Raw genomic sequence first — 14,450 nt, forward strand, 5'->3', positions numbered from 1 at the left:
TCCTAGCTGTTTTCTGCTTTTGGCTCTGAGTAATTACACAAGTGGCTTGGGGCCAGGATTTCCCATCAAGATCTCTACCAGCAGCTGGGAGTGCATGCCAACATCCTTCGGTCCCTGTCACCCAGTTTCAGATAGACCTGAGCTGCCAGGACTCCAAAAGAAGGTTCCCATTATCCCTGAATGGTTAAGAATCTATAAGAGAGAGTTCTCGAGTGGTCCACCATCCCTGAGAGCACCAGAGTTACTTCAGTCCAGTATCCCTCGGCTTTTTCCCCCCATTCACCTCAAGCAAGAAAGAATGTTCTGTTGAGTCCCCTTTGGGGGCTGAAAAAGTCAGATTTACTGACTGAACCATCAAGGCTGGATCTGCTTCTGCTGTAGGTGGGGTCACTGCCACCGGCCAGCACTGCAGGTTACCACCAGCCCCTGGCCTATCCGGCCCCACATAGTACATCACTTATGACTATTCTTGTTGCAATAAAGCCATTTCAGATCCCCAGATTCCTTTCTGGAGACCAAGTTAGGGTTTGCCTCCCCCCAGTCTGTGTTTAGTCCATTCTCCTTCAGGTCCTGGTTGAGGTCAGCTTTTGTGGGAATTTTTTAATTAAACTCAGGTCGACTATCCACATATTGGTTGGCCCATGTCCAGCTAGTTTTGTTTTTAGGGTCCTTGTCTGTTAACAATGATTTTTAGATTGGGGAGTGGGAGTGTCAAAGTTTGTAGAGTTGTTCCAAACCCATTAATTTATATACCTCATCGACTACGGTAAACCCCAAACCCGTTCCCCAGTTTGTTACATAACTCCTAACTTGGTTTGACAGCTCAGCATAGGTTATATCCCCCTTTTCTTTTCTTTTCTCTATTTTTTTTTTTAAACTTCCCAAAACCTTCTCCTACATGCTTCAGGGGTCAGTTTAAACTTTCACAACAAGGCTTGTTTATATGGCTATAAATTAATCTTCATAGTCCCTGTAACAGGGTGCACTCACCTCTTGTAAGCTCACCCTCAGCCGAGTGCATGCGCGTGTACACTCTCTGTCTCCAGGGAGGGAGCCCTGGGACAACACCTTTGCCCTCTTTGGGCTTCCTAGCTACAGCTCTCCAACTGGGCCACTATAGTTCAATTCCCCCTCTGCGGTTCCTCAATGTACAGGACACTTCCCCCTCGTGGCTAATGGGGGCTGGGGGAGACCTGGGCCCACCCACTACTCCAGCTCCCAGCCCAACAACCCTGTAGATCACAGCTGTCAGCTGAGTCCCTTTAACTATGTTGCACGGCTTCTCTAATTCCCTGGGCCACTTCCCCACGGCCCCGCACCATCTTCACCTTGACCTCAGGACCTTGTCCTAATGGAGTCCCAGCAACCAGCTCAGGGCTCCTTCTCGCTCTCCCCAGCTTCTAGCAGCACTGCCCTGTACGAGGTTCTGTACCTCTCTCAGCCAGCCACACACCAGCCACACTCCTACAGCTCCAGCAACGAACTCAACTCCTTCTGGCCCTGCAGCTCCTCTTATACTAGGCTGCTGGTCCCTGATTGGCTGTGTGCCACACAGCCACTCTAGGCAGCTTAAAGGACCCTCTCCACTGCCCGTTTTTGGGGCAGGGTGTGGCAGGGCCTGGTATATTCTATCACAGTCCCCTATGTCCGTATGGGTGAAAATATCTAGGGCCTTCTCCAACAGCAATGGAGTCAGACACAGCCTGTCCTCCTGCTCTACCTTGCTCAATTCACACCCCCTTTTGAAATCCATCCTTCTTACCCATTTCCTAAAGCAGGGAAATAATCAATGCTTCTATATCGTGATGTCAACTTTTCCCAGCCTAGTGCTAAAAATTTCCCACATCTGGTGAAAAATTCCCAGATGAAGTTTTTTACAGTGCTTCTATATCCTGAGAAATTTCCCAGTACCTGGGAATTTGTGAGTAAAATGTTTCAACGTGGGAAATTGGGAATTTTCATTCAAAAAAAAATTCCCAGATTTTGGGAAATTTCTCCAGATTTAGAAGCACTAGAAATAATTTGGAGGCGACCCAGCCGGGATAGGCAAGTGGAGTCTGCCTCCACCTACTGGAGCAGAGTTTTGCTGGTACAGTCTCTTCATACTGAGCTGATGCTGATATTGATATTGATATTGATATTGATATTCTCTCTCTCTCTCTCCTCCCCCCCCCACCCCTTCTTCCTGGTTGTCCCCCCCCCCCTCCTCATGCTGATGCTGCTTCTCCGGGTCTGCTCTCTCTCATTCCCAGTCTGCAAGCAGCTGGGCTCCAGATGCAGTTTGTCCCTCTCCAGCCATAGCTTCTTTTGCTCTGACGTCTGTCTGTCCACAATTCCTACTGCAGCAGTGCCTTCAATCTGGATGCAGCATAGTTGCAGCCTCTGACAGCCTCCTCACTGCTTCCCTTTAGGGAGGTGTCTCCAAGAGTTCCCCCTGCCCACTGGATTCTCTGCAAGTGGACTGGGCATTCCCTGTATTCCTTCAGAATCATTCCTTTTCCAGTCCTCAAAGTACATCAGTAGATCAGATTGACCAGCTGTGCCTTTGTCCACTCCTCAGAGTTGAGCTCCCTTTCTTTGCATTTGTCAGCCAGCTGACTTTTTTTTAAGCTGTTCATAACTTATTTTTCCCCCCACCTCTATTTTTGCTATCCCTTTCCTGAAAAGATGAGGATTTTCTCTGTGCTCTTCCTTTCTACACTGCTTGCATTCAGTGCTGCTATTGGCACTTTACTGGCAATTCCCCATTGTCATAGTCATAGACAGCACACGCTAGCCACTATCTATGTCACAGTTCCAGGATTAACTTGCACCTTTGATCTCCCTCCTGGTCCTCCTGAGGGCTAACATTTCAGACTCCCAGCCACCACCTATCTCGGGTAGAGACCTATGTCTCTCTCCCTCCAGACCAGGGATTTAGACTTTCAGTCCCTCTGCGCTTCACTGTGGTTTCCCCAGCAGGTCTGACCAAGGTCCAGCACCTGTAGTTAACCTCTCTCCAGAAGATACAATAGTGTGTACCAGTAACCAAACAGCCTTCACAAAGCAAAATACGTTTATTCTGAGGGTAAAAAGCAGTACAGAGAAAACAAAAACAAATCAAAAACATTCCTATATTTGTGTTAAAAGCTTACCAGGGGCTACGCATCAGCCTTATGGGCCCTTGTAAGCCCTTCCAACCCTTCTGGACAGGTTTCCACCCCCTCCCCTTGAACAGAGAATCCTGTTTACTGAATCAAAAAAGCCCTGTGCCAATTTAAACTCAGCCTTTTTATACCAAAACCCCCTTCTGTGTCTGTTGGTCCCTGGAAGACCCAATATCTGCAAGCCAACACAGGGGTGGTACCTCGCTGGAGGTGTTCACAGTGTCAATGATTAGCCTTAATCATCCCCTGCTGTTTGTAGTTCCTGGAGGAGCTGTGGTAACCCTCCCCAGAGTTCCATACAATCCCCGGTCCACGATTATACATAAGCCATCCATAAACTTTATACAGTTTGGTTCCCAAAGACACTGCAAGTGCTTGCAATATCTGTCTCAGGTACCTTGCTCCAAATTCACCCAGACAGGGAGTTTAGGTTTACCAGACTTCCGGTTATACTATGCACAGTTTATATCAGAGCTGTTTAAAAGGTTACTAACTTCAACAGCTCTTAAAGTAAAAATAGGACTGGTATGTCCTGGAGATAACACCCTTCGTATTCTTGACCTTGGTTTAGCAATAACTAGATATGAGAATGCTCCTGATAATCCACAACTGGTCTCATTCTGAACTCAGCGCATGTCATGACAGGATTCTGGGAGCTATGGCAGTACTGTGTGGACATAAGGACTTGTCTACATACAGAGAAGTGGCTTAACTTACACTGGTTTAGTTCAAGCAGTACAACTTGTGTGTGTGGACTATCTCATATTGGTTTAAAACTGGTTAAATAAGTATAGCTTGCACGTGAACATTTACAAGCACAAGCTAGTTTGCAAGCACAAGCCAAATTGATATAAGCCAGGTTTAAATTGATGTGAATGTCCACACACAGCACTGCACTGGTTTAACCAGATCAATATGAAAATCATATCTTTAATTATTATATCAGTACAATGCCACATGTACAACCAGGCCTAAAATGGAGCAGATAAACAGGATCAATAAAGCTCATAAACTACTTCAATAAGACAAACTCAGAATCACAACCGAGGAAGCTTCTCAGTAACTGCTCTCCTCCACATTTTTCCAGACAGTTTTTGTTTTGGGTTTGGAGTGTTTTGGGGGAAGGGAAGAGGGGAGGCAGGTGTGTGGTGGTGTTGCAAGATATTTTGTTGCTTTTGGGTGGCAGGCAAACCACCACATCAGAACTAAAGTTAATTAAGAAAATGCTCCCAACCTCCTAAAAAATAATAATAATGGAATATTCTTTAGGTGTTTGGAAGGGATTTTTTGCGGGGGCAGGGAGTTATTGGTCAAAATTCAAAATGAATTGAATTTTAGAAAACTTCAACCAGGTCTAATGACAACATATTGTTATGATACAAATATCAAGATATCGTGACATAAAAGTCTGTCCCTCAAGAAAAGCTCTTACAGAGCATGATTCAAAGACACCTTGGGCCAGATTCTCAGCTGGTGTAAATCGATGTAGTTCCATTAACTTAACTAGGGGCCAGATCTTCAGGTGATGTATTCATAGCATGATGGAAATCTTTTTTCAACGCAAAAAAGGAGAAAAAGAGAAAAGACAACACCCTAAGGGCTTTTCTTTTGTCAGCATAGTATACAGAAGCTGCATTACTGTCCCTTCTCCCATTTCTTTGATCTGCCTCAGTAATTATTCTGTGTTCAGAAAGCTTTAATCTCTACGCAGCTGCCTGGGACAGCAAAAATTAATATTTGACTTATCCTAACAATATTCCCAAGACCAAGTGGAAGCAAGGACACAGAAATAAAAAAAATAAAAAAAAAAAAAGCAATAATCTTAAATCAAAATATGGCGATCAGCATCAGTAGGGTTTGCACTGGTGTAACTGGTGACAAAATCTGACCCAACAGCGAATGATACAGTTGAAACTGAAGACAGAAGTTGTCCTAAACCAGCTTATATTTGTCCAGTAATAAAGAAAGTTCTGGCAGTTCTGAATTAGAAGAATGCACAGCACAATGTTGCCTGGTATGCGGGGATCACATCCAGTTTTGTTACATGCTTCCACTTATTATTTTGATGCTCTTCTTACCTCTGCAGCTAAGTAGTTCCCAGTGGCTAGATGTTTAAATCTAAACAGGCTATTCCATTGTCCTGCCCCTCCACGGCATGGATCATGATGTACAACCTACAGAGAGAAATACAGATTATTAATCATACCAGCCATCATGAGGACCACACAAAAATACCTACCTCATGGACAATATAGCCTATTCAGAGAAATTGCTGTCTTCATTATGCTGAAATAATTCTACTATAGCTATTCTGTTGCCAACCCTCCAGGATTGGCCTGGAATATCCAGAAATTAAAGAATCATCTTTAATTAAAGATTGTCATGTGATGAAACCTCCAAGAATATGTACAACCAAAATTGGCAACCCTAATAGCTAATGCTGTCAATATTCTGTACAATGTAAATTCCATGATAAAATATTTTACCACAGGGTGAAATCCTGTGCTTACACTAAATCTGCCACAGATCATAACTACTTACATTTATATTTCACTGCTTATAAGGAAACGTGCCTCCTAGAATGTGTGAATCTAGAGTTACTCCATTGAATCCAACAGAGTAAATGGCCCTACTCCACATTTACTTGGGCATTACTAAAAGCAGATTACACTGTGTCTCCTTCTCTTATTAAAAATTTCGTTCTGAAAGAGAAGTTGGTCCAATAAAAGCTATTACCTCATCCACCCTGTCTCTCATATCCTGGGACCAACAGGGCCACACCACCAATACAAACAATAAAAACAACATAGCACTTTTTTTTTTTTTGGGCAAAATCAGGGTGCTCTGGACATAGGACACTAGGATAATTACAGTCTATCTGGCCAAATTGCCTCACTGTCAGTTGAGCTGGCCAGAGTATTCTTTCCTTTATGTCCTCCACTGTTTTCTAGTGTTACTTACTACTTTCCCGTTTGGCCTTACCTGTTTTCTCAGTAATGAGTTAAGTGACCCCTAGATATGCTGGGCCCGCTCCTGCAGTCCCTACCCAGGCAAAAGTGTGGGTTTGACCAAGTAAGAAGCCTTTTGTTTTCACAGTGTAATGTTTGTCTAGCAGTTTAGGATCCTTGCACAGTGTGGAAATAAAGGTTCTAAGACATATCAATTGCCCCGTATTCTTCCATCAAAAACAAAAAACTTCTGCTAATCTTGGTCCTAATTCAGCAAAGCCTTCCTATTCAGCAAAGCCTTACTGAAAGCACGTGTTCTGCTGAAGAGGAATGGACTCAATCAATTTGTTGAATCGGAGCCGAACTTTATGGCCGTGTGTCATTAATGGCAAATATGTGTATCCCATGAGAGTCCATATATACCTATCTTGGGCCAGATTCAGGAGAAGCAGTGTCACTGCATTGACTTTGATAAAGTTGCACCATTTATGCTAGGTCTGAATTTGACCCTCCATTACTTTGCTTTTGTGCAGCTATATATATAGCAAGAAAACCTTTTCCCCCACATGACTGTAGCAATAAATCATCTCTTAAGTGTTCATCCCACACACACTGCTTCAAAACAACAAGAATAGTTACTGGGAGATATATGGTGATACCAAATGGCCAGGAATGATGCATTTTTACTGAGTGCTGCCCTTTGCATTCTAAAATATTTATAACAGGCAAAAATACCTCTATTTCCCATAGTGCTTTAGAACTTGTTGCAGAAGTGGCTGACTGACGCAATGTTGTACGAAGGAAAATATGTTGTTTCTTCTCGTATTCATCACAGGTCAGAAACTTCTCTTGTTCCGCATGAAAGAGCCTAACAACATCCCCCTAAAGGAACAGAGAAGGGAAGTATTACCAAATGGAAGACAAGGTAATTGGAAATGTTGGGCCAGAGTCTTATCCATGTGAATCCACTAGCGTCAGAGTTCATGTGACTTTTCACTTGTGTAAGTGGGACCTTTGACTTTTTTTCCCTGTTGCTGAGGTCTCAAGGAAAGGGGAACACACATCTTGGTTTTGTAGATTGTAGACAGGCTATTGACTTGAAAGTCTATTCTTACAGAAACCCTGTGAAACGTTAATGAAAATAAAATCTATTTTAAAGCATGACAATGAAAAGATGACTAGTCAACCTTGGGGTAATTTTTAAGTTTAAGGAATTTTTTTAATTGGTTTTCTAACTATGCTTAATCAAAAATAGTGCTTGGTGAAAATGAATAGCTGACAGCATACTCTAGAAGTGTGAATAAGGCATATTGTAGCCAGGCATTGTACAAGTTTCCCCTTCACACAGTTCTGCCAATGCACCTCAACACAGACAGCAATACCCAGTTACTCCTGTCCTAGGCCTTTCCAACACAGATTGCTAATTATGCTGAATTGAGTACTGGTGCTGCGATGATGGAGAGTCACGTTCACTGCAGAGCTTGCCAAATTGCAAGACCTCAACCCAATCCTCTTTTACCTTGAAATTTAGATGCTTTTGACCCTATTGATCATATCCTTCTTAAAAACCTATCACTGTTTGCTTTTGCAACTCTGTGCTCTCCCAGTTCTCCTTTTGCCAATCTGGTCGTTCCAGCAACGTCTGTTTCAATGGGGCCTTCTCCTTCTCCCCTATCACGTCTGGTAGTGGAGAGGGGGCTTGGCCCTCTTCTCCTCTCCCCACTCTTTCTTTAGGGGATCTCACTGGCTCACCAGGCTTCAATTACCATCTTTATGCTCCATTCCTGACCTGTCCTTCCCTCATCTCAGCAAGTCTCTCCCCAACGTTTCCTCGTGGATGTCTTACTTTTAGTTGGAACTAAATCTGACTAAAGCTGAACTCTGAATCCAATCCTCCACAGTCTTACACTTTGTGTGGTCATTTACACCTCTACCAGATTCATGTAAACTTCTAGAAATTCTGATCTGGCATTATGTCAAGTGGCCTCAGAACAAGTGCAAATTGCTGCATAAGGTTCCAGGGTAGAGGAGGATGAGGACTTTGGTCCCTCTCCATCAAACTTAACACACTCCCTGTGCTTTCTCTGTCCTCCCTGCTACTCCATGTTAACTTTGGCTCCTCCCTTTCCTTTGCCCCACACATCCAAGCTGCATTGAAGTCACACTACTTCCTCCTCCGCCACAACTTTTTAAAGCTTCTGCCTTCTCTCTCCGCCCACCCAGGTCAAATTCTTATTCCAGCCTCACCACCTCCCATCTTAGCTACTACAACATCCTCCTCTCAGCACTTCCTGGCACTGCATTGCCCTCCACCTTTCCAGGTCAACGTCCTTGCCTGTCATGACCCCTCTTTCACTCTGAATCCCTCCAACGGTTTCCCCTTTTCCACTGCATGAGACTAAATCTTCTTGCCCTCACTTCACAAGTCTACCCCTCCCTACTTATTTGTTCATGTGTGTTATACTGCTTCTGCATCCTGCCCCCTCTGCTAAGCTAACGATGCCAGTCTCCAGCATCTGCTTCTTCCACAAGCATCTTCCTGCTGTCCTCCACCTCTCCCATAAGCATGAAACACCTTCCCCAAACAATTCTATAAGCACCTATTCTTTCCTCCTTCCGCAAAACCCACTGCCACCATGAAATTGCCAGTTGATAATGGCTAGTTAGGGAGCACGTGGAGACTGCTGATATTAATTTATTTAAAATAAAACTAAGCAATTCAGAGCCCTCAAGTTGTGCACAACATTTGCTTTGGTAGCAGCAGCATTTTATAACTGGTGCTCTCACCATTCATGCCCCAACTCCCTCCTGCTATCTGTTACAATCGCTTTCAGCATCTTGGCTGAAACTAAGAGGGGTAAGCTGTTCAAAGCAGAGGTTTTGTCATGTGTTTATACCATATCTGGCCCTGAAGGTCCTCAATTTTGATGGGGGCCTTTGGGATATACTATAATACAAATAAAAACTTAAGATTATTCAACAGTAAGCCAGTATTCTTCCTTTGCATTTTTATATAGGACTGGTGTGGGACACTGGTGGAGGATCTTAGATAATGCAAGATAGCTATGGTTGTTCCTGTAAGGTGGTTTTCCAGTTCTAGTTCTTTGTAATATATTTCTCCTAGGTGCAATTAACCTGAATATGGCATAATTGTTCCAAATTTTAAAATTCAATACAAACAAAATTACAAAAACATGACTCATACTTACTCCTTTAAGAACGTCTTCTCTGTAGCAACTGTATTTCATGAATAAAGTTATTTTCCAGCTTGTGTTGCAATTAACAGCATTTACCTGTTAAAAATATATACACACCTATAGGTTGAGGGTTTGTTTGTTCTTTTAACTCTGATTTAGTCTTTTTAATACATAAAATGGTACAGTAAGATCTTTTTGTTCTGGGCAATGGGGCCCTGGTCCATGACAAGGGTTCCCATCTAATACAGTAACACTAATAAATAATGATGGGTAACAAGGATGATGATGGATATAGAGTGGCCCAAATGTTTATGACTAGTTATGTGCTTACTAATGGGAGATCCTAAAGGCCTTATCATGAGAGGTGCTAAACACCTGCCTCACACATTGACATCAGTAAGTGTGTCAGATATTCAATAACTCCCAGGAAGCTCTCAGTGCCTTGCAGAATCAGGCATGTTTTGCCTTTAGGTTGTCAAGTAGCTGGGCCATTCTCTCAGGGGTAGTATCAGCAGTGTTAGAGTTGGTGTATGCTGCTGGCTTTTAGCCCATGCTGGAGCTGAGCATACCAAAAAAGGAGGAAGCGTACACATTCTGAATTGCCAACTACCCCTCTTCTGCTGAACTCACCTCTTTGCAGCCTGGATTATCTAGAAGCTCTATATTGCTGGCATGCAGAGGCTGCCCCGCGTTGACTGGCATCAGGACAACTTTGTCTCCCACAACTATCTGGAGGTCAGAAATAAGTGGCAATTTAGTCACATGTAATTATCCAATAAAATGGAGCAATGCCACATTTTTTTTTAGGGCTCAGCTCAGATGATGCTCCTGGACCTTTTCTTGGCCAACCTATTCTGAGGACAATTCAGAGACCATGGAATTTTTCTCATCCAGGTAAGCAAGTACATCTCCCAGTGAGCAGCTCATTCAAAAAGTGTCCTCCCAACAAGTTTCAGCTCTCTCAGTGCGCTTGCTGCTTGATTCAGTAGGCATTTATGGGTGGAAAAGTGGCCCTATGAACCTATCAATTCCATGTCTGTAAAAACAAACCAATCCAGATAAAAACTGCATTAACCACTCTTCATTCCCATGCGCTGTCAGTCAGATAGTAGGTAAAACTTGGGAAAATAGTCCAGAGATTGTGAGGAAGATCCCTCTCCAGCCCTTGCTATCAATCAAAATTCTCCATCATTAGGTCTTTGATTTCACAACAGGCTTGGGGCAGGGGTTTTGTTTGGTTTGTTTTGTTTTGGATTTTTGGGGGTGGGGAGGGGCCAACATCAGATCAGCCTAAGTGAGTGGCTGTGGTCCAATCTGTGAAGCCCCAGGCCTGATCTGACTTAGAGCAGCCTAAGGAGTGCTCTAACTTACCCCAGCTGGTTATGGGCCCTAAAGGATCATATATCAACTGAAAATCAAATCATGGTCTGCCCCCTGTCCTGAAAGGCACCTACACAATGGATGGTGGTTATCACAGATGCCAGCTATGCCAACTGACAGATCCCTCCCTACGGGAGGAATTGCCAGCCAGTCAGCTACAGCCAAATTCCAGCTCTTGTGCACTGCCTGAGCTGCACAAAACAGTCAGATCTGGGGAAAACAACATAGAAAACAGTCTCCAACCTAAAAAACAACAGATTCACGTGAAAAGAATTCTACTCAAATCTAACAAAGGAAATACTTTAAATCCAAATAGAATAATACTATTAGCCCTGCTCAAACTTTGGTGTTGATTCTTGGATTTGGTTTTGGTGTTCACAGCAAGTCTAAGCACCATATAGGGGTAAACTAGAAAGTGACTACTAAAAACCGTGATCTATGTCCTGAGAAATGCTGCGAGAGCCATGCTTTTTTGGAACACAAACACACAAAGTTGATTTCTGCATTTGCTAACTTAATGCAATTGACACCACATTTGGGCCAAATTCATCCTTTGTGTAACTCCACTGAAATCAAAGCCAATGAATTTGGCACATTGGTGGTGGTGGAGGGGAGGGTGAAAACAAGTTTCAAGTTTCAGAGTAGCAGCCGTGTTAGTCTGTAAAAAGAACAGAAGTACTTATGGCACCTTAGAGACTAACAAATTTAACAAATTTGTTAGTCTCTAAGGTGCCACAAACTTCAAGTTGTTTAACAATAGTTAAATAAATACTGGTACTAAAACAAGGTGTCGTCATGCTCAGAATACATGTCAAAATCCTAGCAGATCCAAAACAAGCACGTTTACTAAAGGAATCCAAAACAATGATGAAAAAAAAAGTGCCTTTAAAGTGCATTACTTATGCAATACATTCCTGCATGCCATGCTTCATACAGACTTTACTTACAGCCATGTAAGAAGTTAAGATCAGACAATTCATTTACCAAAATAAACCATCAGGCTTGTATCCTGCAGAATTGAATCAGGACTTCAAAATCCATTGAAAGTACAGCTGGATTATAACAACAAAATTGAGATAACACATAATCAAGCATCCCATTTTTAAAAAGGTATTATTCACTGAGAGCTAACATCTGATTTTACATGGGGGTGGGAGGGCCAGAAGTAAGGAGTGGCACACAGTTGTGCTGACCCAGGCACAGATTTGGAAAGGAACTGTGACTCCTACAAACACTGTTGAGTTTTATTTCCCACTCTCACTTTGTGGCAGTAATTAACGAGTCCCTGGTCTAAACTCTTTCACTTTCCAACCCAAATAGGTATCTTCTAGGGTTTGATGCAATTTACCATTAAGTCAATAAGAATCTATCCTTTGACTTTAATGAGAGCCTAACTATGTCCCTATAATCTCTGGGCCAAATCTTGGTGTGCAAAGGCTATGGAAAGCTGATTTAACAGGGCAGCTGAAGACTCCTCTTGCAAAGAGCAATCACCAGATCTATGCAACTGTCCTCTGCCCAGCCCCCTGTTGCAGAGGATACACTGGGAGTGGCAGAAGCCATGCTCAGAACACATTGTACTCTGGCAATCCTGGGACAACAAAATGGCCCCTAGGGGGCCACTGTTGCTGTGGTAATTTAGAGCAACCCTGAAGTCCAATATGAGTTTGGAGTTACTTCACCTACTGAGATACTACTATGATTAGATCAGACAGATGGATTAGGCCACTATTCTGCAGACTTCTGAGCACCAACTGTGAGTGGTTGTGCATATTCTTCTCCCTTGGCTTATTACAATACCAGAAACAAAGCAAGTTTAACTGGCAGAGAGCCAAAATCAGTAGTCAATAAGGAGTTAATCCTGCACTAATTGTAGTCATTGTGAACTTTGCCATTCACTTCAATTGGAGCAGTTTCTGTCCTTACCAATCAAATCTCCTATACAAGAAGTCAAATGGAGCTTTATTTGATGGAGGACTGCAGAACTTGGACAAAACTGTTATTAATAAATGAAACCAAACTAGACTGCTAGAATGCATTAAGTAATATGGTTCAATCATGGTGCCAAATATCTATGGAAGTGGTCCAAAGAAGGCAGCATAAGATCAAATTAAAAATCTTTTTATTCATTATTATTATTATTATTAAAAAGAAAACCTCACAATGATAAGCAGCCACTACTGTAAACCATGAGGGTCATATTTACTTATGCTGACTGAAAATGTGTTGAAATGCAAGTAGGGGATAGGCCTTTAGGTCTAAAGTTTAGGCTTCATATTAGCTAAAGTTAAGTTTGTTAGTATGAGTGAATAAAAGGTATTAATAGTAGTGACTCAAGGCATAACCTTGGGTCATGTAGTAAATATGTTTTTGGTTTTAACCGGTTTTAGCAAGTGTTGAAGGGAAATTTTTGCATCTTTTTGGAATATTGATTGACGCAAACAATAATTAGAATGTTGTTTGATATCAATAGCCAAAAAAGATGATGATGATGATATTTTGGTTCTGAGGTACTGATAATTATATACAGCAGCTGAAGAACATACATGGTAAAAATGTGGATTTAATATTCATTAATACGTTACAATTTACTATAAATAGGGTAGCTTCCAATTTATGGAGCGTTCCATACACCATCATACAGAGCTTAAAGGAAGGACCTGACACTCATTCTTTCATCAAGGGACCGATCACCCCTTAGTGTCTTTTCATCTTAGGAATGTGAGCATAAATGCAGAGTTAAGTTGTTAGACTATAATTCTTTAATGCAGTCTTGCTTTAGTTTTAGTTTAAAAAATTGTAAATTTCATGATTATCGTATAATAAAATATGAATTTCATCCTCATTGTGTCACTCACAGTTCTTAAACTGAATTTAAATATATTACCTATAACCAAATCAAGGATCCAGCCTTGGGTTTATATTATTTTTAAAATTTTGCATCTAAGCATATTAATGGAAAAATCTGAATTAAAGGTTACAGTGTGACCTATCACACAAATCAAATACATTGTAACAACTCCCTCTAGCATACTTCATAAACACTTTCCTCCAGTATATTTTCATAAGAAACTATTGCGGTCTAAGAAAGCACTACTGTACGTGGCTACTGCTGATGAGAGATTTGCTTAGCACTCCACAACTGAAGAGCCTGTCCAGGAATCCCCAGTCAGGTCTGCACTATGAAGCTGCCAAACCCAGAACTTGGCCCTCTCAGAGGTGGATCTGAACTGGCATAGTGGATGTGGATCACGATTTAAGGAGTGAGTTTCAAGCTTAGGACGCAATTCTCTTAGAACTGCGGTCATGATCTCTACTTACATTCTATCTTTAACTAACATAGGATCTAATAGTAGGATCATACTCAACAGAGGTGGAAAGGACCACCTGATTATCAAATCCAATTCCCTCTCTGAGTTTGGCACAGTTTTCCTGAGAGGGCATAGGGAGTTCAATGCATGGGAAAAGTGCAGCATATTTGTTAGAGATCTGCTCTATGGACTTAAGAACAGAATTTTGTCCATTATGCCGAACGTTCTTCCTTTTTGTGAGTTCATTTTGGAACCTACAGGCTCTTTTCCTATATCCTCCCCACCCCTGCCCAAAATGTACAACGGGATGGACTCTCAGCTGGTGTAAATCAGTGTAGCACCACTGATGTCATTTTTACACCAATTTACACCAGCTGACACTCTTACCGACTGTGCATCAGCAGCGTAGAACCAAACCCGAGACATTATCTTCCCTCTGGCATTTGAGGTGGCATTATATATTTATGT

General features: G+C 42.2%; 1 protein-coding gene across 1 annotated transcript in view; it reads right to left on the reverse strand.

Annotated features, from left to right (window-relative positions):
* ITPR2 (inositol 1,4,5-trisphosphate receptor type 2) overlaps positions 1 to 14,450 on the reverse strand; it is a 366,766-nt gene that overhangs the window by 274,238 nt on the left and 78,078 nt on the right. Inside the window, exons 6-9 of the mRNA XM_050967887.1 lie at positions 9,922 to 10,020; positions 9,304 to 9,387; positions 6,830 to 6,976; positions 5,225 to 5,320 (exon numbers count right to left, since the gene is read on the reverse strand). Of these exons, the coding sequence (XP_050823844.1) occupies positions 5,225 to 5,320; positions 6,830 to 6,976; positions 9,304 to 9,387; positions 9,922 to 10,020 (426 nt within the window). The remainder of the gene's footprint in view (positions 1 to 5,224; positions 5,321 to 6,829; positions 6,977 to 9,303; positions 9,388 to 9,921; positions 10,021 to 14,450) is intronic.

Source organism: Gopherus flavomarginatus, chromosome 1 (assembly GCF_025201925.1).
Source record: "Gopherus flavomarginatus isolate rGopFla2 chromosome 1, rGopFla2.mat.asm, whole genome shotgun sequence".
Lineage (NCBI taxonomy): Eukaryota > Metazoa > Chordata > Testudines > Testudinidae > Gopherus > Gopherus flavomarginatus.